This window comes from Nothoprocta perdicaria, unplaced genomic scaffold, assembly GCF_003342845.1.
Source record: "Nothoprocta perdicaria isolate Ctin4 unplaced genomic scaffold, notPer1 scaffold_15, whole genome shotgun sequence".
Taxonomy (NCBI): Eukaryota; Metazoa; Chordata; class Aves; order Tinamiformes; family Tinamidae; genus Nothoprocta; species Nothoprocta perdicaria.
Genome location: NW_020454649.1, coordinates 5,073,361 through 5,099,699, shown reverse-complemented (window position 1 = coordinate 5,099,699; position 26,339 = coordinate 5,073,361). Strand labels below are relative to the sequence as shown.

Genomic DNA, 26,339 nt, shown 5'->3' with positions numbered 1-26,339 from the left:
GGCTGCTTCAGCATGAGGATCAAGAGCCCCGTGTTTGATGACTCCAAGCGCAAGAGCTCGTGTCCCTGTGCTGAAGGAAGTGAAGCGGTGTCCGCAATTGCAGGTAGTTTTCTGCTCCTCACTAGCAGTAAAACTCTGGCATACATGAGCATGCACAACTCCTCCTTTTTAGGTGGACAGCTTCCACAGGGCATGTTCTAAGAATTAGAGGTAGCTTATAGTCCCCTAAGTAAGGTAGTTCTCTCAGATATTGTCTTGTCTCAGTCCTCCCTCTTGTAGGAACTGAGACCTGGCCTTCCGGCCTCAGAATGTTTAGATGAACCTGCCTTTTTGGAGAAAAGTAAATTTTGAGGAATTTACTTTTCTCTCCAGTGGAATTCCACGAAAACCTAGAAATACTTGCTTTCAGTATCACCATCAAGCAGTATTCCTGAATGGTGTTCTTGCATGGAACCACTTAGAAGCAAAAGTTCATTTTAATTTGACTCTCCAAATGAACATTTTTCCAGGTTTAGTGAACTATTTTGAAATCCTTCAAAAATGTGTTGCGTCTCATTTGCTTTGATGGAAAAATCTGTTAGAATTTTGTACTGTCAGGTGAAAGAAATACTTTTTTTCTGTGCCTAAATCCAACCAGTAATCTGTAGATAGACAAGCTGAAGTTTAGTTTTTGACCACATTTTTTCATTTTGCAGATCTGCTCTTCAGACCAGGATGCTGTGTTGCCCAGTCAGTCTCCTCCTCAGTGCAGCAGCCACTTGCAGTTAGGATTCGAGGTGGTTCTTCTACCCGCCCTCTCTCCACTTAGGTTTTGTTTCCTCAAGCAGTGGACACATTCCTGCCAAACCCAGTGTTGTTTTTTAATTTGGAGAGAGCATACATAAGACTGAACAGATGGCTGAAAGCAGTCAAGGGAAGACTGTAACATGTTTCTTGTGCTTGGCCTCGTTTCAATCAAGCAGTGGTGAGGATATTTGCCCCTATTGCAAGCAAGACCCCATGGGTTCTGGGAGAGCGTTACCAGCGACGTCTGAGCAAGCAGCCAGGGACAGCACAGCCCCCCTGGATGTCTCCTTGCCTCATGTCTTGAAGGAATCAGTTTCTGTGGAGGAGGTAAGCAAATTGGAATTGGATCTCCGTTTTTGTTTTCCTATTTATTCATTAAGTTTGTATGCAAGAGGAGATATACTTTCATAAGGTACAGTTGTTGATGCTCATTTCCACATAAAGTGAGGATGAGTGTCCAGTAGACTCTTTTAAGGAGTATATAGCAGGAATGGCTACGTGAACCATAGAGATGTTTTTTGAACTCTTGCGCCTGTTGAGGACCTGATCTTATTTCCAGTGGGCGTAGAAAATGTTGTTCCCCCAGAAAGCATGGACAAAGTGGTAATTGCAACAGCTGTGTAAGGCACAAAGATTCACCATGTATGATATCTGTGTATAGCATGTTCATATAATCTATTAACTGTATTAACTGAGCAATCTAATCATTAGAGGATGTATTGAAAAAATTAACTTAAAATACCAACCTTTAAAAACTATTTATATAGGCATATAGCCTTATTTTTTTTTTTTTTACCTCAGGGTAATATGTGAAATGGGATGAATTAAATATTTTTAAATGGTGTAATGGTTTGTGGTGAAATTCATGTAATGGTATCACATCTTAATTCTTAAGTTATAGTTCAGTCAGAAGGTTTGTTTATAAGCCCCATATGTATTTTTACTGCTATGTAAACTGATGAAGAAATGTTAACTCCAAAGGGCTCTTTAGACCTGTAGGAGACCAGTTAGCAATGGCCTAACATATGTTAGGTTTTGCTTATAGACTATAAAGTTATAAAGTAGACTAAGGAAATAGGTCTGGCTAGCCGTTCAGGCAGAACTGAAAGTTGAAGAAGTGAGTGAGATTCTGTTAATGCTGCATCAGAAATGATGAGGCAATACCCAGAGGTTACTGAATCCCAGATTCAGTGAATATGTGTAGTTTTCTAACCTGAGATTATTTGTTGCCTGAAGCCCCAAGGAACTGAACTGTGAGGTCATATGCCTAACAGTTTACAAAGAGTAGTTTTAAAGCAACTGGTCTGGTTGTTAGGTATACTGAGAATGCACACATTCAGTTCAAAGGAATGAAATTTTTATGTTCATCACACTGTGAAAATCAAACTTCTGATTTAAGAGTCAGATTTCGGATGGGAAAGGCAATTTTCTCTTTTTTCCTGCCACCCATTATACCCTCCAATGTCTTTAAAATATGATACTCTTCAGCTGTGTGATAGTGTGTAAATAATAGTATTACACTACAATAAGAGTAAGTGGAAAAAAATAGACTCAAGTTAGATTTAAAGCTGATTGTCTTTAATGTCTCTGTAGTCCATTCTTATTGAGGTACAGATCTATTTTCGTATCATTCCTGCAGTAGTTAATGCATTGATTGGAGATATGTTCATCTTATATCATAATCCTCTCTTTAATATTATGGACCCCAAAATTTTACAGTTGGAGCCTTTAAAAGCTTTTGTTGGAGGAGTTTGTACTACATATACATCTGAAAAGAATAAATTGGAAAAAGCACTTAGACAGAAATTTCAGACAAAAATCCAGCATTAGGGATATTAATGTAAATGGGTCTGCTTTCAGATAGCATTTCTACGTACATGGATACAAAGTAACCATTATCCTAAACGAGTAATATCTGAATATACAACCAATTATTTGTTTTTGTGAGTTGTAGGAAAAATGTGGTCAATATGAGAACAAAGTAAGAAAAATCTTAACAAAGAAGTTAGAGATACAGGTATTTGTTGCTACTGCAAGAGAAGTTTCCCATTTTTTTGAACAGTCATTCCAGTTAATGCTAGGAAATGAACATGTAGTAACTTCCTAGTTGCCTGTATGGCTGCTGGTCGAGTGAACAGAACGCAGGTTTAGACCTCATAGGAGTTATATGGCAATGGTTAAAATGGCAGTTGTTTTTGTAAAAAGACAAATAGCTTGTGTTCAGTATTATGTTCATGAAACACCAGTTTATTAAGAACAATTTTTAGTGTGCAACTCCTCCATTACAGGCCTAGTTTGTGACTTCCCATAGGTGTAACAGAAGCTTTTGTTTTGCATTGTTTTATTTATTACTAGCACTTAAATGCAGCTCTCTAAACGCACCATCTGTGAATTCCCAGCAAATTCGTTATTCTAAGCTGACCAGAGAAGTCAGTGGGTATTTGTTTGGCAGTAGCAAATGTATTTGATTTCCAGCCTCCTCAGATTATTCCATTGCATATTCTGTTTAAGAATTTGCTTCTCCCTCCTCTTCCCACCACAACCTTGTAAATGCCTCTGTCAGAAGTCAAGTGTCACGGTTAGCAAACCATTTGCAAACAATAAAATTGTGGATACTTGAATATATGCTTAGCTTTAAGTTAATTACACAGTTGACACTAATAACCCATCTCAGATATTGTTGGTAAATGTTCTGCTCTTTGGAGCCTTTAAAAGTACGGTTAAAATTTTTGCATTCATTTTAAATGGGCTTTATTGCTTTTCTCTGTACACAACAGTTGTAGAAAGTGATGTGTAGTTACTGAAAAATGAAATTTCAGGCATGTCTTTATTTCTTTAGCATATCTTTTGAAGAACACTTAACAATGTAGGATAGAACAGACTCTATGCTATTAAAGTTGTATATGCTCTATTTATAAAATACATTGGCAACACTTTTAACATATTCGTTGAATTAGCTATATAGAATTCTGCTGCATTGACAAATGTAATTATTAGCCTTAACTAAGTCACTTCATTTCTAATTCATCCTGGACCAAGTCATTTCATTTGACCATAAAACAGTAGATCTGGTTTACACTGGGATAGAATATGAAAAGAGGCAGCAAAACTCTACAAAAGAACCCAAAAGGAGAAAAAAAAACCCCAAAAAACACCAACACTTGTTTCTGGCAGAGTTTGGTATAATTTTTTGATCTTTCACAGCTTTCTGTTTGTCTTGGGTTTACGTGAGATTAACGAATGCATTAATTTTTTTTACATCTTTTCTAATATTTAGTCTGTACTATTCTGTGTTACATATCTTACCGTGGACTGGATTTTGATGCATCAGAAACCGTGTAAGATTTCTTGAATACTGCATTTTAATAATGCTTCCTTTTCCCATGAAGATGCCAAAGTCGGAGCTAAGAGAACCCTACAGAAAAATGTACCCGCAGTCAACTCGCAGCCACAGCGCGGAAGTCAAAATCCCTCATACGCGCGTGAGTGATGGAGCTGCTATCCAGGTAGGTGGAGTTCCTGGCTGTAATGGGTATGGATTCCTTAGGTCCTCCTCAGTGTAGGCTCCCCTGTTGGAATTTCAGGGCTGCCAGAAGTCCTTGGCAAATAGCTGAACACCTGGCACGTCCTCTGTCCTCCCAAGCCTGAATTTTTTGGTTGAAAAAGAGGATAAGTGCAGGAGAACAAAGTGGAGCCCAGTGGCAGCTGGGAGGGTATTTGTATGGTTTCCATCAAAGTAAATTCCTAGAAAGCAGAGGACGTTTTCCTGGAAAGCCCTGGGAGAAGTCCATAACAAGTGAAGGAGAGGATTTGTGGAATTCAGAAAGTGAATTTCTTGGAAGGCAGAAGTTGGGTTGGGATGAGAGGGGAATTTTCTGCTGTGTGGAATGTTTTTCTACAAAGCAGAAGGAAGGAATTTCTAGGAAGTCACAGGGGAAATTCCTAGAAAGGAAAAGAGCATTTTTTAAAACACTTGTGAAATTTCTGGAAAGCAAAAGGGAGGATTTCTAGAAAAAGCATGAGAAAAAATTAAGAAAGGAGAAAATGTTTAGAAAGCAGGAGGAGCTTTTCCAGAAAGTATATAGGAAGTTCCAGAAAGTGAAAGTGGTGTTTCCTAGAAAGCATACAAGAAATTCCTGAAAAGCAGAGCAAGGATTTCCTAGAAAGCATATGGACACCCTCGAGAGAACAGAGGAGTTAATTCTTAGAAATACGGTGTTAATTCTTGGAAAACACATTTGGAAATTCTTGCCAAAGGGAGAGATGCCTAGAAAGTTGTGGAGAGTTTTCCCGGAAAGCATAGTGGGAAATCCTAGAAGGCATATGGGATCATTTCTTAGAAGACACAGGAGGGGTTTCTGGAACGCGTGTAAAAGCAGAGGGGCGAGTTTCCCCGTGAAAGAGGAGCCTTTCCTAGAAAGGTCAACTCACATCCTTGGAAAGCCCAGGGAAGTCCTTGGCAATGCAGGTGATTGCCCCACGGGACGGCTGCAGGAGCAGCGGGACGGCCGCAGGAGCAGCGGGACGGCTGAAGCGGCCAGGCTGGATCTGCAGCAGCAGCGGGGCCGAGGGAGAGCGGGCCGTTCCTTCTGGGAATTGTGTCCACACGCGTGTTGCTGCCCTAAATCTGAACGGCACTGCCCACGCCAGCAGGGTTTCTTTTTATATACTGACCATATTGTTCTTAGTATTTCGGCATTGCACCTAACATGTGATTTCATTGAGTTTGTAGCTGTACACGGAGTACTAGTACAGCTGCAGTTCATGGTGCAAAGGTAGAAAAGCTCATGCTGAACTCTACCAGTTGCTGGGCTGAAATCCTGCAATAAGCATGTATGGAGCCTGCACAAACATTCAGTATAAAAATCTGTCAGTATTTTTCCTGAAAGATGAGATGGCTTTTACTACAGATATCTTTTAAATATTTACATTGGAAAGTCTAGTTTTGTGAGTTCTTGACTAATAAATTTGGTTTGTTTAAAAAAATTAAAAGCTGCGCTTTTTTGTTTCTGTTTTCTTTAGGAAATCTATTCTTTTGGAAGGAAGCTAGGACAAGGCAGCTTTGGGGTGGTGATAGAAGTGAAACACAAAGGCACTGGCAAAAAATGGGCCATTAAAAAGGTGAACAGGAAAAAGGTAAATAGCATGTAGGTGGGTTTTACAGTCTTCCTTAACTATCTCAGTGAATCTCAATTATATGCATAGATACTCCTGTGCCTAAAACTTTTGAGACGTTTCACAGAATTATGTATTTGAAGTTGTAAGGTCTTAGAGACCAAATTTACTGGTTTACCTGAAGCAATCATGAAATACAGTAGGAGTTACTGTAATAAAGTTTTGAAACCTATAAAATGCATGCTATCACTTTTTAAAAAAGAAATTACTGTTATTTAAAAATGCATATCATGATGTCTGTATAATATATTTTCCAATAATTACTAAGGCTGGAAGCTCTGCTATGAAATTACTTGAACGGGAGGTAAACATCTTAAAAAGAGTGAACCATGAACATATAATACACTTAGAAGAAGTGTATGAGACCCCAAAGGTAAGTTTTCATTAATTGTTAACACCTGGTATTAATACTCCCATTGGTAGAGTGACAAACAAGTGAACAAACAAATGATGTATGCTCCAAGATAGCACCTCATTATGTATCATATTATTGTCACATGAGACAAATCCTCCTACAACTCCAAAAGATTGTGGGAATGTTTATATTTTATTTTATTAAATTGTTTTTATTAATTTTTTTCTAAGTCCGTGTTGCCAGAAGCTTAAACTGGCAGTTGAACAGAGGACAAAAAGAGTTTACATCAAGCGAAATCCTTGATTTGGAGGATCTGGAGTACATTGCAATATCGGTGTACTCCAAATATTGGTAATGTCTGGGGCAGAGTAATTGTCTTTTTACTTTTTGTTCATAAAATCTGGGTCATTGCTGCACCTGGAGCACTGCAATTATATATATTGTTATAACCTTAAATACAACTCAGAAATAAGAAAGTTGTTACTTTCTCTCTTCATTAACATTAGCGGATGTATCTTGTAATGGAGCTCTGTGAGGATGGAGAACTTAAAAACATTCTTCACAGTAAAGGACACTTCACAGAAAATGAGACACGGCACATCATTCAGAGTCTTGCTTCAGCAATAGCATATCTGCACAAGAAAGGTAATTAAGTTCCTCTGTCTTTCCCTTGTTCATCATTTGGAGTGCCTGTATGCTCCACAACAGTTACGGATTGCTGTTCTTCTCTCTGACTTACTTAATAGTCTAAAAATATTCCAGTAAAAAAAATGAAATATACTACATGAATACTTTTTAAAAACATTTTTTCTTGTTATAACTGCTACCATTTTCTCCTATTTCTGTACTGTTGGATAATAGCATGTATTATTGTTTCTTAACTTATGACTGCTTTGCATAACATTAATTTCTTTTAGTAAGTATATAGTCTATTACAGACAGGAAAGCAAAGGTGATGTGCTTTTGAGACCTCTTAGCAGCCTTTCTTGCATTTAGGATTCAGTAAATTTAAGCATTTTCATCCACTGCATGGAAGTGCTACTATCCTGCACAGCCCAAGACAGAATCAACATATTCATTTAAGGCTTTATTGCTGACAGATGCATACAGGTTTTAGAGGTGAGCTGCATAGGATGCATAGAGCATCCTAGGAGTACTTCTGGCCTTTTTTCTCCAGAAGTTTTTCATCAAGTTTTCATTGTCTTACAGCATAACACTTGTAGGATTTTTTTTACCATTTTTCAATACAGATTGAGACTTCCTTGTATATCATCATGTCTTGTTTAAGGCTGTATCTGTTTATTGCAGTTGTTGAGAGGGCAAAGCCACCTAGTGCTTTTGGTTAATAAAAAGAATTGTAGTTATGAAAAAATCTAAGTTTGTATGTAAACATGAACATTTAATAAGCATGCAGTGTAAAGCCTGCTTTTTGTTAGATGTTGGCTGATCAGCTGATACATGACTGAAGCAATATGAACTTTTCCCCTTATTACAGGATTGTGGAGAGCAATGGATACAAATCTGATCCAGATTTGAAATACCTATATGATTCCCTGGCAGTAATGGAAAAGATGTATTTCTTTAGGTTTCCACTAGTTCAGAGTAAAATAGTCTAGAATTGCTCAAAAAAATTGTTCAGTCAAAAGAATTTAAAAAACGTTTCTGTCAGAACGTCTTCACTGCAACTGATAACACTTTATTTCTTATTCTTTCCTGGCAGATATTGTTCATAGAGATCTAAAACTGGAAAACATTTTAGTTAAAAGCACTGACATCGATGAAGCAAATGAAATGAAATTAAACATAAAGGTAAGAGTACAATTGTAGCAGTTCTGCTTCTAGCACTGACTGGTTTTAATCTCCAGGTATTCCTGGGGACTTGACTTTCATACCTATTAGCAGCTTTTGAAATGAGTGACTAAATGATGTTATTAATGGGGAAAAGGAAGACATTTCGGAAGCTAAGTACCCCTGTTAAAAAAGACATTTTTTGAAAAATGATAAAAGAATATTTCCAGGTCAATTAAAAAAAAAAAAGTCACTGTATCTCACTCATCTAGGTCTACATTAGGATAGTTCCAAGCCATTAGCAGGAACTCTAAGATGTCATTAATTCTGAATCTATCCGTATGGTAGATCTGCTAATAGTTTAGAGGGAAAAAAAAAAGTCTATTTAGATTATGCTGTTGATTGACATACAAAATATATCACAGGAGTTTTTGGATATTAATAAATATTTTCTACACAAACACAATATGCCATGCCAAAACACCTTGTTTTCACTGAAAGAACTGGTTCTTGATGCTTAATAAATCACATAATAGTTATCTGTTACCAAGTTACAGTTTTAATAGTTGTGAAAATGTATACATCTTTTAAAATAACATTGTCAAAGCAAAGTACTGGATTGTGGATCTACTACGTTAGGTGCATATTGACAAATGTTTTAGCCACTAAAGAGTACAGACAACTGACTAATTCATGGTGGAAGAATTCTGGATACAGAATCCAGTTTACTGTGTATCTTAGACCCTGTGTATTTTTACATAGTGTATGTGTACATAATGTATAATGTACATTTTGCATAATGTACTTTTATTTTTTTATTCACATAACTTTGAATTTCCAGATCTCCTTCAGTTTGAGGCAATTTGTACCTTTCTTCCTGGGAATGCTTAGAGGCAGTGAAGATATTGATATAGGCCTTCTGTTTCATCAACAGACCCCTTCCATCAGTGCAAACTGTTGTGGCCAGCAGTTACTTTCATTTCATAGTCCTGCTTTGTCTATCCATTTGGAGCAACAACTAGGAAAGTCTGTCACTTCTCCTTTCTTCATCTCAGTTTTACAATTATTTCCTGTCTAGGTCCAGAGTTTTCAGGTTTGAGGCAGCTAATGTTAAACATAAGGCCAAGGTTCGCGCTCTCCTGGTTTCGGCTGTGAGGTACAACGTTCCTGGGTCTTTGTGATTCTCTTCTTGGCCAGGAGATGAAGGGAGGATTATAAGTGAAACCCAGCAGCATGAAGGGAGATGCGTATTTCAATGGACCAGAGCTGTTAACTCATTGAGTAGTTGACCCTGAAATGCTCCTGGGAGAAAAGGGGAAGGAGTCCTGGTGTTGCTTTGCTCCTTGCCAAGGATCATCTCCCTCTTGGATGGGCACCATGGGGATGTATTTTCAACCATTTCTCTTTCTTGCTGCTTTATGTCGCTGCTGTTGTGAAGAAGGAATGGATCCACGGACTGTTGTCTCAAGTTGCCCGTATCTTTGGACAATCTAGGTTTTGTTTAGGTGCTTTGCAAGCAGCACTCTGATTATCAGCAACGTGGTTTTGTTTCTCTTGACCGTCTCACTTCTGGCTCTATCCCTGCTTGCCTACAGCCTTGTAGTGTCTGTAGTCTCTGCCTTCATATGTTTTTGTTGCTTTATTCACAGGAAAGTGTAAAATGATAAATGAGAATTTGTCTAATGTCTCTGGAGGGCACTTAGTTTAATGTGAATTTGAATTTCAAGGAAAAGAATATCACAGGAAAAAAAATGCTTAGACAGTAGAAAAAAAGGAAAAGCCCAGAAGAGACAGCCATAGTGGCGATGGATGCCAAGCTGCATATCTTCCTGTAAGACGGGGAGAAGGAAAGACTACTACTGATTTTTCTCTGGCTTCATTTTCAATATGAACAGTGAGTTCCAAGCTGGACCAAAGAACTTAAAAATTCCATCTTTGCTGCTAGTTTTAATACTGTTTATTTTTCTACTAGGTGACGGACTTTGGTTTAGCTGTGCAGAAGGCAGGTGGGAGTGTGTTTCAGTCCATCTGCGGGACTCCTATGTACATGGGTAAGTACAGAGCTCCACAGTGTCCAGGTGCTACAGCTCACTAGATCTTTCCCCATCACAAAACCACCTTTAAGCTCCTCCTCTTCTCTAGAAGGACGCTAAGGGGTGGCTCCCACTGGACACAAGGAATGGGGATGAGAGATTGATCCAGTTAGGATTATTCTCGGTGGGGAACGGGAGGAAGGGAAATGCAGAATTGCACTTTGCGTTTTAAGACTGCTTCTTGCCCTACCTGTCCTGAATATGAAGAACAGGTAGCACCTTCCTTGTTCCAGCAGCCTGATATGACACCTCTCCCATGGTCGTTTGTTCTTCAGGTTGAACAACATGAACGATCCTGGTCCTGTCCCGCATTTCTCATTTTCTTTCTTGTTGATTGACTGACCATGCTCTCTTGGTTACTTAGTTTATTTAAGCAGAGTATCCAAAGATGAGCGCAATACCCAGAGACCTTAACCGGTGATTCAGATAGGCTTTGTGCTGGAAGAAGGAAGGAGTGTTTACCGTGGCCCCCTCGGAGAGGGGGCTGCGTGTGGAGGGTTTGCCCTGGCTGGTTGCTGTCACGGTGCCTCGCAGAGGCACCATCAGCTCGTGCTGCAAGGCGGCTCTCGCTCCACGAGCGGTTCCTCGCGCTCCCTGAGCTGCTGCCTGCCTGGCTGCTCCGCACACACGCGCATCCTGGCTGTGCGCTCCTGCCATGCTCTTGTCTTCAGCTTCAGTAGCGTGCTCTCTCCTGGAGGTCATCGGCTATAGGAATATCGTGGCTGGGCAGGCACGTAGAAAACACTCCTTACTGCACCCTGTGCTTTAACCATGAGCAAGGAATAGCTCCTTTCTGAAAGCAGTCTTTATAACCACATGTACATTGCTTGTATGATATTTTCCTTGAGAAAATAATATTAAAAAAGTTATGTGAAACAAAATGAAAAAAAAAGCCTTCCTAAAATGAGGAGAAATGATACATACTGTTCCTCCTCCTCCAGCCTCAAAGCCTGTCAGCCAGTGCTACAAGGAGGTCTTTTCCTGACAGGTGCATATAATGGCTCTTACCGCCCTGTTTTCTTCTAGGTGCTTATTATTTCAGGTGTTTTGGGGGGAAATAAAACTAATGGGATGTATGTGCCATTCTTTGATACCACCCTGTGCACCCTGTTACAGATAGATGCCTTGATTGTCTGTTTCAGTCCTGCAGTATTTTCTGTCTTCCACAAGTTCTTGAGCCAATAATAGCTCTGAAAAGTCCTGTCAGGTTTTAAAATACTCTAGAATTAATTTCATCACTTACAGCTGATTTAAAATTTTCCAGCCTAAGTACTTGCTAACCTTTTACTTCTCTGTGAAAAGCTGGGGTCTTGCCTCTTTGTCACTGACATCGATTGGGCTGTCTCCTGCTTGCTGGGGTGACGTTTTGGTTCACATGGATGCAAGAAGACATTACATACATTTGCCTTGTGCACAGCATCTCTCAGCAGCTTTCGTGGCTGAATACAATTAACTTACTCTTTGCAGATTATTTCGTTATTACTTAGCTGCCTTGTTGGTTGCTCTGTAATTTTTCTTTGAGATTTTTGCCCCTCGGTGTCTGTTTTCCTTCTTTTCTTGTTCCGCTTCCTGCATTCCCCACTCTTGTGTCTGAGGCCTATGGAGATTCCTGATTCAGCCAGCCTGTTTTATTAATAAATGCCTTTTTTTTTTCTATCTGTTCCTTCGTGGAGTATCATTCCTGAGTTGCAAGCTCTCGTTACACACATGGTCATGTTGTAAGGTGTGAAGTTTGGTAGTGCAATTCCAGCAAAATCAGTGAAATTCAATCAGCTGAGAATTCAGCCTTCCAGTGTATTTTTCTAGAGATCGAGCCGTAGGACTTCCCCAGCTTGTTCATATTATTTCAGAATAAGTGTTAATAATAATGTAGAATAAGTGTTAATAGCATGAGTTATTGCTAGTCTAAAATGTTGCAAAATAAAATATAAGGTAATATTTGGATTTGTAGTATTTGGTCAGTTTGGCAATGTTAATAATAAAAAATCATCTTTGAAGTCTTGATGTACCACTTGTGGTCTTATCAAAGTATTAAGTGTATTGTTTAGTTCCTTTACCTAGTAAATCAACGACTGAAATTTGTTGCCAAAGTAAAACATTAGTAACTGAGGTGACATTTAACCAAACTTTCTGAGTTGTTGGGCAAATGCCAAATAGTCTCTGTTATTAGGACCTCTCCTACGGAAAGGAGTTAGTTCTGTTTCTTCCTGGGGCAAATTATGTTGCCCTCATTGATTTTGGAAGTGGAAACCACAAGTTTTGCTGTGATCTCACTACCACAGTTACCACAATTTAGGGGCTAAAAGATCAGTAAGATGACCCCAAAGCAGCATGTGACTGAAATGCATGTGACTGAAATGATATAAAGTGATTAGAGAATACGTTACAATATGTGAATTTTTAATCTAGGATATAAATAAATCAGTGCAAATATTTTTAGAGTATTTTGGCATTGTTTTTGTTCATTATGTGAGGTATTCTAATTGGAAGTGCAAACAGAGGCTCTCGTGTCTTGCAAAAGATGGGTGTTCTTGGGTGCTGCTCCTATTTCTGAGGGACCAGTGAAGCTTAGGTGGCATCTTGCAGTCCTCCAAGCCAGCCTTTTATGAATACTGTTCTAATAACTTACTGTGGGGAAAAACAATGCTGCGTTTAAGCATACAGCTAGTGTCACAGTGTCACCACCCCTTAACAGCTAAATGATAAAAGTGAGGACACGTCAGCATGAATTGTTAAGGTCTGTACATTATTCATTTAAACATCTGCTGTTGGTTCCTCTTTACATATGGGAATAAATTATACGACATCAGCACATTCTTCATGCTTTGTGTTTAAGCATTTGAAAGGTTTTTTTTGTATTATTAATATTATTTTTTCTGCTTGGTTGGCAGCCCCTGAAGTTATCAGTGCCCATGACTACAGCCAGCAGTGTGATGTTTGGAGCATAGGTGTCATTATGTACATGCTGTAAGTAGCTTGTAAAACTGATATAAAATGTACAGACCCATTTATAATACAAGTACTTAACAATTTGGCATTGGATAGGAAAGTAAACCTGTGTGCCAAACCCTAACAAATGACTGTGCTCTCATAATTGTTTGTGTCTAAACATTACAAATTTTTATTTGGAAGAAAGTAAAATCTACAATGTGATTTGAGAGCTATTTAATAATCCTGGAATGACAGGATGCTACTGAATATCGCTGAGCAATACTCTGAAACTGGGCAGCGAGCTTCAGCCTTCTCTGTGCACGTGCTGACTGGAGGTCCGTGTGGGAAGTGAGGTGCTGGAGAAGCCCTTGACTGGGTGGCACGGATGGAGCGTCAGGAGACGGCGGCTCCGGGCGGCCCCCTCGTGTGCAGCCTCCGTCCCTCGGGAGCCAGAGGAGCCGGCCGCCTTGGAGAGGAGGCAGTGGCACTCCGCTCAGTGCTGGAGGCTTGCTTGGCTTGCAAGGTTTGCCTTGGCTGCAAAATAACAACTCGTGCGTGTGCTCCTGAGTATCGCCTACACGTAACCCCGTCATTAAAAACCGGGTGGAGCAAAGCACGTAAACACCTGTTTGGATCATGCAGGTAAAACTGATAATTACGTAATCAAAAGGTCACATTGTGAGCAGAGTTTCTATTTCTTTCTCATAATTTCTTGCATTTTCTAAAATTCTCTTTCAGTTTTTTTCTGCTCTCAGATGCCCCTAGATGATGCTCAGATGCTTTAGTGCAAATGTCTCAGAACATCAACTCTTGCCATTTCATTTGTTGATGTTTTTGCTGTACTGTGGTTCTTTTACTTCTGTTATGTACAAACAATTTCTTTTATAACTGAAGACTTTGGACGCAAACATGCAGTTTCTTAATTTTCTCTTTCGGGGATTTTCTCTGATTTATTTTCCTCTCCCTCATAGTGGTTCCTCAAGTTTCTTTTCTGTACAATTAGTCCATTTTTCTTCTAGTGTCAGCGTGATGAAGTGTTTGTAGCTTTATTGCCTTTATTTTGTTTATTTCTAAAATTTATGCTGGTGCAAAATGAGTTTTATCGTTGTGCTTCATGGTATTAATGTTTGCATCGCAGTAGTAGGATTTGCACAGCATAATACAGCAGAAAATGTTAGGAAATGGACCCTTAGAAGGGACTGGTTTCGTTGCCTTATGCAGCCCGATAGCAGCAGCTATGAGCATGTTTCCCAGCTTAGTGCTTGGGATGCCCCAGTTCTGACCTGTGCTCATTGCAGGGCTTGCTGCCTTAATTAGCAATACAAATATATTTGAAAATTAGCATTTTGTAATCACAGGGGTGTCAGAACAAAGTAACATTAATTCACCCCTTATTGCGTCTGCTGCACAGGAATGAAAATACTGTGTGTGAATTAATAGAATACAATTCACACTGCTTTTTATTGCTTCATTTGAAAATAGTAGCGTAGAGGCCTTAAGATGAGCTTCTGCTTTTAACTCTGGCTTTGCGCGTTGCTTCCCTCGCTTTCCTGGGTAGCAGCACGTGCGTGTGGTGTCCTGGCTGGGGCCTGAAGGCGCCGCTTTGGCCGTGGCCGCGCTGGCCCCTGGGGCTGCCATTCCTGCCGCGCCGGCCCCACGTGCGTGGGGAGCAGAGCCCCAGGCCTCCATGTGTGGGGAGCAGAGCCCCGCGAGCCTCCTGAGCTCCTCCTCTCATCCGTGCTGCTAGTGCACAGGGCTCCTCTGCACAGCGCCAGCGCCATCTGTCTTATATGTAACTTAAATCGAGGCGTGCCTTACATTGTCCATTTTATTTCTGTTTTAATGTGTGCTAATAGAAACATAAGCAGCAGTAACCAGAAAAAGGAAATCCGTTAAAATGCGCAGGTCTGTCAGCACCCTGTAGAGCAGAGGAGCAAGCGCCGCGCTGCGTGGCGTGTGGGCCCGTGGGCTCGTGCCCCACAAGAGAGGCCGAGGCGCTGCTCGCTGTAGGGCTCCTGCCTTTGCAGCCACTCTGCAGCCTGTGCCCAGAGGCCCTGCGCCCTGGAAGGCTCCTCTGAAACCTTCCTGCAACTGGGAGAGCTGCTCCTGCCTCACACGCTACTTGCGACGCTGCAGAAGTAAGAAACATAGTAAGCTTTTGCTTACATGGAGCTTTTGCTACTCTCTGAAGACAGGCACATTTCCTCGCTGATTTGCAAGGCGCTCTGGGACACACTTCCCGTGCTTCCATTTCCCGGAGCCTTTAGCCAGGTTATCCGCTGTCTGCCGTGGCTCCGGCATGGGGAGAGCCCCGTACCCCGCGGGCCAGCAGAGGAGCAGCAGCAGCAGCAGCGCTCTGGCGCCCGTGCAGCCTGTTGCATTGCATGTGTCAGGATTGCCAAGGAAAGCTAGAGGGTAGAGGAGGAGCAGCAGTTTCGCTTAAAAGCAACTCTGACCTTAAACGTTTGGGGAGAAATGTGCTAGAAAGTGAGTTTTTATGGCTTACCTTAGGGATTGAAGTCATGTAAAACAAATTCCAGAATACTTTTGTCTTTTGATATAAAGTGACAGGCATTCTTCACTAGGATGTGACAGCTCCATCTTTTCAGGAGCTACTTCTGTGTTTTGAGAATAGAACTAAAAACATAGTTTGGTGCAAATAATTTGTTTGATGAAGTTAGGCTTCTCTTTGTTTTAAATGGCCACAAATAGATGGATTCATTTCTTGAAAGTATTTGCTATTTAACTTTTGCAGTTACAACTCAGTTGTGCGTGAGTAGTTCAATGTAAAATCTTCTAGAAATTTAATCCATCTCTATTAGTTTTGATATAAAATACACATCACATGTTAGGATTTTTCATTCATAATGTGATTGATAGAACACAGATCAATATTTACTTTCAAAGAATATTCTCTAATAATCATTTATAGATGATGGTTCTACTGGTAAACAGTAATAGTTGCAGAAACCAATGACAAAAAAAGGAAAAACTGAATTTGGTGTTGCTACAAGTATTTTCTTAGGAATGCATTCAGTTTGGTTTCATATATTATCATTATTGCTACCACATATATATACCACATATATATATAGCTCATTGGCATAAATGAAGCAGAAGATGCAGAAAGAAATTGATTTAACAGACGTTTTAATACCACATTTGCTTAAATATTTTACTCAAAATAACAAGGAATGCATTGGAAGAGTGCAGTCAACACCTATTTCTATACATATTCATATTCCTTATATGGACACGTGGGATATCTCTTGGAATCTTTCTGATATTTCTATTCTCTAATATATTTTCTATTTTATAATTATATTTCTACCAGTCCCTTAGTTGAGATTATGCCATTTAAGGTAATGTTTATACTGTGTAGCTGAAGGAGTTCCCTTCCAACCTTAACCATTCTGTGATTCTGAGATGGTGTTTGATATGATAATAAAAGGCAACAAATTAAAAATTATTTTTCCTCAAATCATTTTCTACTTTATGTTTCTTTTTTCCTGAAAATCACATTTTTGTAACATGAAATGTATATGTCCGTTTTCTCCTCAGCGACACTTGCTTTCATCTACTGCTATCCAATGAAGAAAAAAAGAAAAAATTTCCCCCAAAACTATAGACTGAGCATTGACTCATACATAATTCCTAGATTTTAAGATCTTGGGAATGATTTTACTACTCTGAATAGTGCAGCAATGCATTCAACTTAAGGACACAATCATCTACTGTGTATGACCAATTTGACTTCTTAGGTAAACTTTGTTCTACAGTCTGATTTTATCAAGTAAGTCCCATTGAATTGGCTTAATTCCTTACTGAACTGACCAAGTGACCTGCAGCTGATCCAAAAAGTGGTGTTTAGAAGATAGCTCATTTGGATTTAAATGCTTAAGTTGAGATAAATGTGTTTTTTCTTCTTGTTTTTTTCAGTTCTGTCTCAGTTTATAATATCATAAACTTATAAACTTACCATAAACTTATAAATTCGAGGAGAGCATAGATAAGTGAGAGTTATTATTGAAGAGTAATGGGTTGTTGGGTTTTATTTTTATTTTTTTTATGGAAAGTAATATTTTGGCATAAAGCATAATAATAATAATGTTGTGGGAAGTGTTTGTAGTAAACAAGTCCTGTGGCAAAATGCCACACATGTGGCTGGGTTAACTTTCATTTAAGCCGGGTACTTGGATGAGTGAGCTACAGAACAGCAAAATACTGTATTTTCAGTTTAATTTCCCTTTTTTTTCCTTCTAGTTTCTATTTTCAGCTTTAAGTTGGATCTTTTTATATCTTTGACTCCTAGTGTAGAAATCCATATAGTATCAATTATCTTCTCCCTATGTGGATGCATAGTGACCAAGATCAGATCACCTTTTAACCTCATAACCTCTTTCCCTTAAATCTCTCTGACTGACATATTTTTCCGAACTTGAGTCACCTTTGTGGAGTTCCTCTAAAGCTTTGGCAGTCCTGCTCACTTTTTGATTTCACAGGGATCCAGTAATACATAGTTTTTGCCTCACTGGTGAAAAATAGTAGGTTTCCATTCACTGACCCTAATTTTCTTGCAGACTGTGTGGTGAACCTCCCTTTATAGCGAGCTTAGAAGAGAAGCTTTTTGAACTAATAAGAAAGGGAGACCTGTGCTTTAAAAATGCAGTTTGGGAAACAGTTAGTGAGGCTGGTAAGTACACAATGCTCTCACAAGACAGATGCTGATAGTATTGCAATGAATTCCACAAATGTAGTTTTGATCTCTTTTTTTGCCTTTAAGTAGTGTGCCTTTTCTGAAAAGTGAAATTGATGCTAAGAAATAAATTCACATAAATGATATCATCAAATAATTCCGTAGCGTTGTAAGTAAAATATTCTCTGCTGAATTAAAGCACTCACTTGAAAGTGTATTGAGTTGTTATTGTTAACAGAAATGAGATGTATCTAAGGATGTTTTTTTTTCTAGCAAAACAAGTATTGAGACTACTTCTGAGAGTAGACCCTGCTCACCGAATCACAGCCAATGAATTGCTTGATAACCAGTGGATAACAGTGAGTTTTGAGGAGTTACGTTTGTTCACCTCGTGCTCTACCCCGTACCTAACCTGGCGTTGTATGTGAGGATGTTGTGTTGCTTCTGTGCAGTCTAGTAGGGTGAAAAATTAAAACAACAACAAAAAAACAAGCAAACTGTAAGGACTTTATCCACAGCCTCCAAGTTAGCGTATTTTGCTTGTATCACAGGGGCTTCTGATCAGCCCAGTAAGTAGCAAAAAACTTCCTGCTGCCTGACATGGAAAGCTTTATCCAGCCCCACTTCACCTGACTTCGCACGTGTTTTAACTTTGATATAGAAGTATGGATTCAGGTCATTTTTAAGGAATGTTGTGAGAATTAATTAACTACAATAATTTCTTTTTTTCTTTCCAAATTTGCAAACAGAGGGATTGAGTTACAGGGAAATTTGTCCTTTTTGAAGGCAAGGGAGTTGTCTGGGGAGGCTTAGGAGGGGACCTCTGAGTTCCTGGCCAGGTGCAGCCCATGGTGCTGTGAGAATATTGGCCTTTCAGCTGCTCGCTGAGATGAAAGCAGAAGGAATGGACGTGTTTGCTGCTCCAGTGTAACGCTGGTCACAGCAGACCTTAATCTCTCCTGTAGCAGATGGGAAGAGATGCGTGTGTGAATTGTTTAAAAATATTCTGATGTATGGAAGGATAGAGCTCTGCATTTTTCAAATGATCGCTGGTTTTCCCTCACACCTTCACCTACAAATGAACTGTTCTGGACGAGGATACCCATCTTTCTTCTTTCCTGCTAATTGACTATAGCTGAAGAAGAAGCTTTTTCTTATAGTTTCTGTGCATCCTTGTGGCAGAGAAAGAATTGACAAGCCAAAAGAACTCCAAAAGCCTGAAAAACAAGGCTGTATTCATCCTAGTTCAACCTTGCCGTGTTCTCAGTACCTGGCTGTTCTTGCTTGACTAAGCTGCAGATGTGGAAAACCACCATTCATGTGATTATTTACAACTTGCCACCACATGTTTTTGTGAAGTTTGAGAGTGGATTCTGTAGGATAACAGACATGCATGTAGAAGATAAAGCAAAAACCTTGTAGCAATTCGTAGTAAACCATTTTATATGGTATATCCTCTTTATCTCATACAACAGTTCAGGCGTGGTAGATTCTGACTTACTTTTTCATCAAAGAAAGCAGAGTAGGTTGCAGCCCAGTTAGCTACAGACTATAAGCAAACTCGAGACCATATTAGTAGGTTTTCGTTTGCACTTTCACAGTAACTGTGTGACTTGAGCTAGGATTTGACCTTGTAATTCCCCTGCGGTAGGAATTCCACAGTCCCACAGGCTGGCAGGGTGCAGAGGCTCCCGCGTTGCTTGGTGCCGGCCGGCTGCCCGTCCCAGCAGGAGCTCCTCGTTGCCGCACTCGCCTTCTCCGGCTCTGCTGCTGCTTCCGGCTTTCATGAAGCCTGAAGCCATTTACTAGAAAACGCATTTCATTTTCTAGTAAGAAACTTCTAAAAAGAAAAAACAAAGTTTTTAGGAGGAGTGAGAGGAACGGGACGCTTAGTGGGAAGTGGTGCTGGGCAGAGCTGCCCCGCAGCCCCTCCCGGGCTGCCGCCACGAGGCCTGGTTCCCAGAGGCGTGGAGCACCTGTGGCTCCGGCCCCTCTCCGCGGAGCCGCAGGTACCTGGTGCGCCGGGAAGCGGCACGAGCGCCGCTTCGGTGCCTCGGCGCGAGGCCGACGGGGAGCGCGGGAGTGCATTGTCGTGTAGAGGGTTCCGCGTGCGGAAACGCTGCCCCCCGGTGCGGGTGGCGCGCGGGCTCCTGCGCTGCCCTTAATGCACCCGGCACCGCGGCTCCCGCCAGGAAATCTCTGCCAGCTGTACCAAAAATTTATAAAGTCGCGAGTCATTCTGTATAATTAAAACTGACATCTCAAACAGGGATGCACAGAACTGACTCCAGAACTATACTGTAACAGTAGAAATTCTCATTTAAAAATTACAACATGCTTATAGCTAAAGAAATGATCTCAAGCTCCGTTTTAGTTAGTGGTTACCTCTAGAGGTTTATGTGTTGGCAGTTTGAGACCACATATGGTTTTGGCCGTGGGCTGTGCAAAGAGTTGGTGATCAATTATTTACCAGAAATACTAATTAAGGCAGTTCTCTTACTAGTTTGGATTATTCTGACCTTTATACCTGCTACAACTTTTCCAGACAAATTCAGCTTCTCACAGGAGAGACCACGGGAATAGCAGAATATCGTTAGGAAAGGCAAAGGTCACATTACCAGGAGGTTGTTTCTGCGTGATCTGCACAACTATGATTTTACTTACTAAGTGTAACATTCATGGAGCGCAGGGTAAACCTTATTTTTCCATGAATTTATATGGCTGCATATATTTGCTTGGTACTATAATTTCAAGTCAAATTGTTAAACTCTAGATACTTTAAAACATGCTCCATTCCATTTTTTTTTCTACCTAATAGTACATATTGCATGGATCACGATATATTTTAAGAATATTCTCTCTTTTGCATAACTTCAACTATTAAAATGTAGCACTCTAGGGGCTGGTGTAAGGGAAGGTGGTGTTATCCCACGGGGAGCCAGGTAACCACTTTTGCTTTTGTTCTTGTTCCCTTTCCTACTCATTTTCTTCTCTTGGAAGAGCTTCTGAGTGTGTTGAAAGTGAGCTCTGATCTAAGCTCCTTGTTTATTGCTACAGTTTTTGGTGACATTTATGAGTATATCAGTCTGCTTGACTAGAGAGTGGAATCCCACTCCTGAATATAAATTTATGTGTACGGTGACAGTTCTTGTGTCTTTGGGCATAGATGGGCATTTGCAAGCAAACAAACCACCCAAAGACCAAATCCTTTGTGTTCTGATCTGTAACCCAAGTTCAGCAGAGAGCATATATGCACATTCCTGTCCTGCAAAGTATTTAAGCACGTTTCCAGATTTATGCAAGGATTTAAAAACCTGGGTCTGATGAGGTACCTGGGTACTTTTCATTCTGTAAAGAGGGCTCGCTGCCTGGCTCCGTCCCTCCAACCACACAGCACAGCCGCCGGGCAGCACCTCACGGAATTCCCGCCTGGCTCAGCGCCGAGCGCCAGGTGAGGGAGCAGGAGCCGCGGATGCCGCAGGCCCCGCGTGCGGAGCAGCCCGGCCCTGCGGGAGGCCGGGCGCCGGAGCGGGAGCCCCGCGCAGCAGCGCGGCCTTTCCCGGCCCTCGCGCCCCGCGGTGACGCACGGGCTGGACCGCGTGCGAGAGCGGCGCCGAGCGCGGTGCGTCCTGCGCCTCTGCAGCGCCGGCGCTTGGCAGGAGCAGGGAGGGCTAAAGGACGCAGGGGGATTTGATCTCTCATGTACGCCTTAGATTTGCACAAAATACAGGTCTTGAAACAACTTGAACACTTCTGCTCCCAGTAAAATGATACGTTCTGCTTTCATCTCTCAGGAAAATAGAAAGCAGTCCCACGATGCGCTCCACAACGTTTTTCTAATACACAGGTTCTCTTTTGTTTTTATAATCTATAATTACTTTTTGGCTTATTGCTATCCTTGTAACATTCCATTCTAGTTATCTTACATTTAGATTTTTATTTTCTGTGGATCAGAATCACCTTTTTTAAATTGGCAGTTGTACTCAAGATTTCTTTTAACTAAGTTAAGAGCATTTGTCTTTAGCTTTGTTCTGAAAAGGCAAAATTGAGAAGGCAGGCAGGACAGGTGCTGCATTTCACTCTATCTGTAGCTATATTGAGTTTGTTTTTCAAGGCAAGGAGTTCTTTGAATGCATCAAGACATTTCTCTGTCTCTGCCAGCTTTCCTTATCACATTAGTAGCACTTCTGAGTATTTTTTAAGTATCTTGTTCTTCCATTTCCTGTACATTGTGCTAATTTGAAGGCTCTTCTGTTTACCTTTACGATATTTTAACTATTTCAGCACCATGTTTGACTACGAATGTTAGGTAACAAATTAAGAATTTAACAATTTTGTTGCATGCTCTTGGTTTATCAGTGTTACCTAGTACCTTTTTTTTTTGCCCCAAGACCCTGCATGTAGCACCTAAAATACTCTGTGAACAGCAAAGTGCCACTTCAGCCTCTCCTCCGTGGTGGTTTGCACTTGGCGAACGTGCCGCTAAGAGACTGTGTTTCTAGGAATGGTCAAGGGGAAAGTATTTACCAGTCTTTTCCGTAAATAGTCGGACATCTCTGAATTTCTTTCTTGAATCCTACTAAAATTTGCTTCCTAAAGATTGAGCAGAGAAAAGCTGAGGTGGAAACAAAAGAAACGGAACCAGTGGAGTCCATCGGTTGGTCCTTGCGCCCGCAGCTTGGCCTCAGAGGCTGCTGAATTAGACTCAACAGGTGCTCAAACGAGCCAGTGCAGATAATTAACTTAAATGGCTCCATTTTCTTAAAAACTGTCAGGAATGAACTCCCTCTCCTCCTTTAGTGGTGTACAATTATCTGGTGCTCTGCAAGGCCTATGTCTTTTAAAAAGGCTTTGGATTTTGTGGGAGCAATTCACTGCACTCTACGTGTTTAACTACGTAATTGCCCCTACAGAGGACACAGTTAAAACCAGTGTTACCAGTTTTGTCCACAGTTATCATGATTGCAAATGTAAATCTGCATCTGCAAAGTACAAGTTTGATTTTTAAAATCAAATGCTGCCTTTCTAATGGACATGAATGTTTCTTCCGTGAACATTTGGTACATGCATGTGCATTGCTATCTATTTAAACAAAGGCAATATTTTGTATGTAGTAATCCTTGGGTAAAGGAAAACAAAAGCTAGGCTGGAGGTAAGAATTGGGAGCTAGCAAAAAGATGGGGGAAGGAACTTTGAAAAAATGTCCTCTGCCAGTGGCTGCCTCTCCGTGGGATCCCCTGTAAACCTCAGCAAAGGCTCTGTAAGGTCTGTTCTCAGTGATGCAGTTGAGCAGAGTGTACAGTGCAGATAAACCATCGAGTAACTGTGGAGTTAGCAATCCCTCCTGCTGTTAGTGAAATGCTCTGAGCTCTTGGGAAGATTGCTGGCGCTGATGGGAATTGTTATGTATATTGTTAGGGCCACCACATTGGTTTCATGTTTTCAATAATATGCCCTAGATTCAGTAGAGTCAAATATTAATAAAATCTGTTCTTATGTCTAGGGTGACACACATGCTGTCCAGAGACCATGTAATGTCTTGGAGTTGATGAAGGAGTGGAATAATAATCCGGACATCAGTGAAGCGGGCAGCATGGAGGAGGACTCGAGTAACCCAGGCGCTGCCTGCAGGCAGAGCGGAGCCCAGGAAAGCCCGGCCAGGAGCGGTGCCGACGCGGCGCCTGGGGCAGAAGCTGCAGCAGAGGATGGGGCTGCAAAACAGGTGGGGCTACATGCAGGGCTTTAAAAAATACATGGGAAGCCAAGGAAGAAATGTTGGGCAGGACCTGGTGTCTGCTCAAACATTTATATGTAGTGTAAGAATCACGATAAGTACTAGGATAGAGGGTTCAGTCTGGGCGGCACAGGATCATTTAGGTGCAGTGTGCCTCAAGAATCCATCCCGACCCAGAAGACCTGGAGTCCCTAGCATGTTATGGCTCCTGTCCATCCTCTGCAGGTGTAGGTGTGTTTTTGCAGGAAGGTGGCAGGAAAAAAGCAGTATCTTAATACAGCAATATTTAGGGGCAATGAGGAGGACTATTCTATAGACAGCCCATATATATTCCCTCTGAGTAATATAAGTAGCCACCTAGTGATGCTAATGGGTGGGAGCAAGATGGTTCATGGGCAACAAAATGTATGAGCCACTGTTTGTAACAAATTTGGGATGGTGTTCTGATTTCTTTAGGCAATTGTCCAAGATACTGAATTTTATTTCAGTGCCTCTTTCAATGCTTCAGCTGAAGCAAATAGCTGTAGTGAAACTACCCAGGATTCTGTATTAGCTGTGACCTGTGGGGCTCCTCTCAGGTTCTCAGTGACGAGGCAGTAAGCCGTGCCACGGGCTGAAGGCATCACTGGTAGTACTGTGTGGGTTCTGCTTTCACAAGGGGTCTGCTCAGCAAAGAACGAGCTTCTTACACAAGGCAATGTAGGCTCTTAGCCCTTCAGGAGTATAAATCATTATTATACTACTAACATCCCCTGTTCTTATCAAACAAAGATGTGCACTCAAGAATGTCCAGCTGTTTTGCTGGCTTTGTCTGGCTTTCCAAAGTAATATCTCATACAGCAAGATGAGTTACTTGTACATCAGAGAATAAGTCTGGATCCAATTAAGACCACTAATAGGCTCAAATACAGTTTTATCTACAAAACAGGTTCATATACAGGCTAAGTTTTAACTACAAAACAGACCAGAGAAATAGATACCAAGGAACATTGTCATACTTACAAGAGATGAAGATACATTTTAAAACTGTATTTGAATATGGTGATGAATCAGTAACTGTGATCTTGATTCAGAAGCTAGTGAAGATAAAAATCAGAGATGTAGTTGTATGCAGTTGTTAAAACAAGAAGAATCTTCTCGTAAAGATGAGCTGTAACATTTAAAGTTAAGAAGCTTCTCTCTGTGTACCGTGAAGAAAGATTAAAATACCTTGTATAATGTAAGTCTTTTCTTTATGCTCTTGTTTTTGCGTGTTTTTATGATATATTATACAGTAGAGTTTAGCTGCCATAGTTTTTATATTATTGTGCTCTGCTCCACTATTTTGTTTGTATTTGTATTGTCCACACCTTTCCAGTGAGTACAAAAAAATGTAGTCTTTAATTGTGTTGTTTTAAATTATAGTCCCCTGCAGGCAGGTCAGCATCTCCAGTATCAATTTCAAAGCGGAATCTGGAGTGCCAAGAGAAGAGGGGAGAATTGGACACGTCTGCAGGGCCTTCAGCCCAGGCCCTGGGAAATAAAGCTGCACCAAAGGCTGCTGCCGCACTCAGAGGCAAAAAGAAATCCTAGGACAGGCTCCCGCTCTGGGGGACTTCAGAGTGAACAACTATTTCTTGTGCCAAAAGGAGCAGACTTTCTAAGCACGGACAAGTATTTCCTGAACTGTTTGGCTTTTTATTTTCCTGAACCCTTTAATCAGAAAGCTTTAGCTTTCCTTCAACACTGAAGAAAATCTAACAGCAGTGTGAACTCCTAACCTGTAAGAGGACATCCGCTGATGGTATTTTTTCAAAGTACAAATTATAGAATTGTCTAAAAATGTATGTAATTTATTTGTTCTCTTCTAACAGGCACCATGCCAGGTAGGCAGTCTGCTTTCACAAAACCATTTTCCTGTGTTTTACTTGCATTTACTTTCTTTAGTTTTGTCGCAAACATTTAAGGGGAAAAATGAGGATAGAATCTGTAATAGGGATTCCTGATAACTTTGTGCTTTGTACTATGAGAATATTCTAGGAAATTGCTTATAAATTTGCTCTAGGCATTACAGCACAAGTGCTCCAGTCTGGAATTTGTTCTTGCTATTTTCAGTTGCTGTCAATTGCTTATTTTTAAGCAGAACTTATTTTAAACTTGACAAATGGGAGGTGTATTTTTAAGTACAATGGGATTGCTATGGTTCTCGCTACAGAATTTCTGGTGTGTTGATTAGGTTCTTTAAATAAAACAGGTGTTGGAATAATGGCCTTTACAAGTTAGTTGATCTTCATTTTCAAAAGGATGAGCTACAGTTAAGCTTAGGTTTATTATACATATATATGTGTGTATATATATATATATATATATATATATATATATATAAAACAACGTGCTTTACCATTCTAAGGACGGTGCTGTTCTGTGAAGATAGATCTTACTGGTATCCTGGCATTGTGGTGCATTATGAGAGCAAGTGGGACACGCGCTTAGTTGGTTAAGAACCATTTCCTTCAGTATCTGTCTGGTCTGTTACCTGCTGGTCAGGTACTTCTGCTGAGAGCGTGAGTCTGAGCAGACACCAGCAGCCTAGACCTGCGCCTTCCTCCGCAGTAGCCTTAATGTTCCTCTTACACTTGTTCCAGCCTTGATTTTATTTAAGCGTGAACTAATTTTATTTAAAAAAACAATTATTTCTTTGCAGATACCTCCAAACTTGCAGAGACTTTCTTTACAATAAACTAATTAAGAGCTTTTTGTCATGTAATATTAAAAGGGTAAGACATCGCTCTTCCTCACTGA

General features: G+C 40.6%; 1 protein-coding gene across 1 annotated transcript; it reads left to right on the top strand.

The window, feature by feature from the left end:
- On the top strand, positions 1–25,759 carry STK33 (serine/threonine kinase 33). The gene is made up of 13 exons (XM_026034805.1): positions 1–103; positions 696–1,113; positions 4,176–4,292; positions 5,809–5,922; positions 6,230–6,334; positions 6,823–6,961; positions 8,037–8,125; positions 10,077–10,155; positions 13,089–13,164; positions 17,709–17,821; positions 18,098–18,183; positions 23,328–23,546; positions 24,963–25,759. Exons 2-13 carry the CDS (start codon positions 895–897, stop codon positions 25,128–25,130), a joined length of 1,524 nt encoding a protein of 507 aa, XP_025890590.1. The 5' UTR covers positions 1–103; positions 696–894; the 3' UTR covers positions 25,131–25,759.
- The last annotated feature ends 580 nt before the right edge of the window (positions 25,760–26,339 follow it).

Excerpts from the sequence above, each read along its gene's own strand:
- STK33 (XM_026034805.1), top strand. The coding sequence starts at position 895 with ATGGCTGAAAGCAGTCAAGGGAAGACTGTAACATGTTTCTTGTGCTTG. Across the intron at positions 5,923-6,229 it reads AAAAGGTGAACAGGAAAAAG|GCTGGAAGCTCTGCTATGAA; the intron begins GTAAATAGCATG and ends ATAATTACTAAG. Across the intron at positions 6,335-6,822 it reads AAGTGTATGAGACCCCAAAG|CGGATGTATCTTGTAATGGA; the intron begins GTAAGTTTTCAT and ends CATTAACATTAG.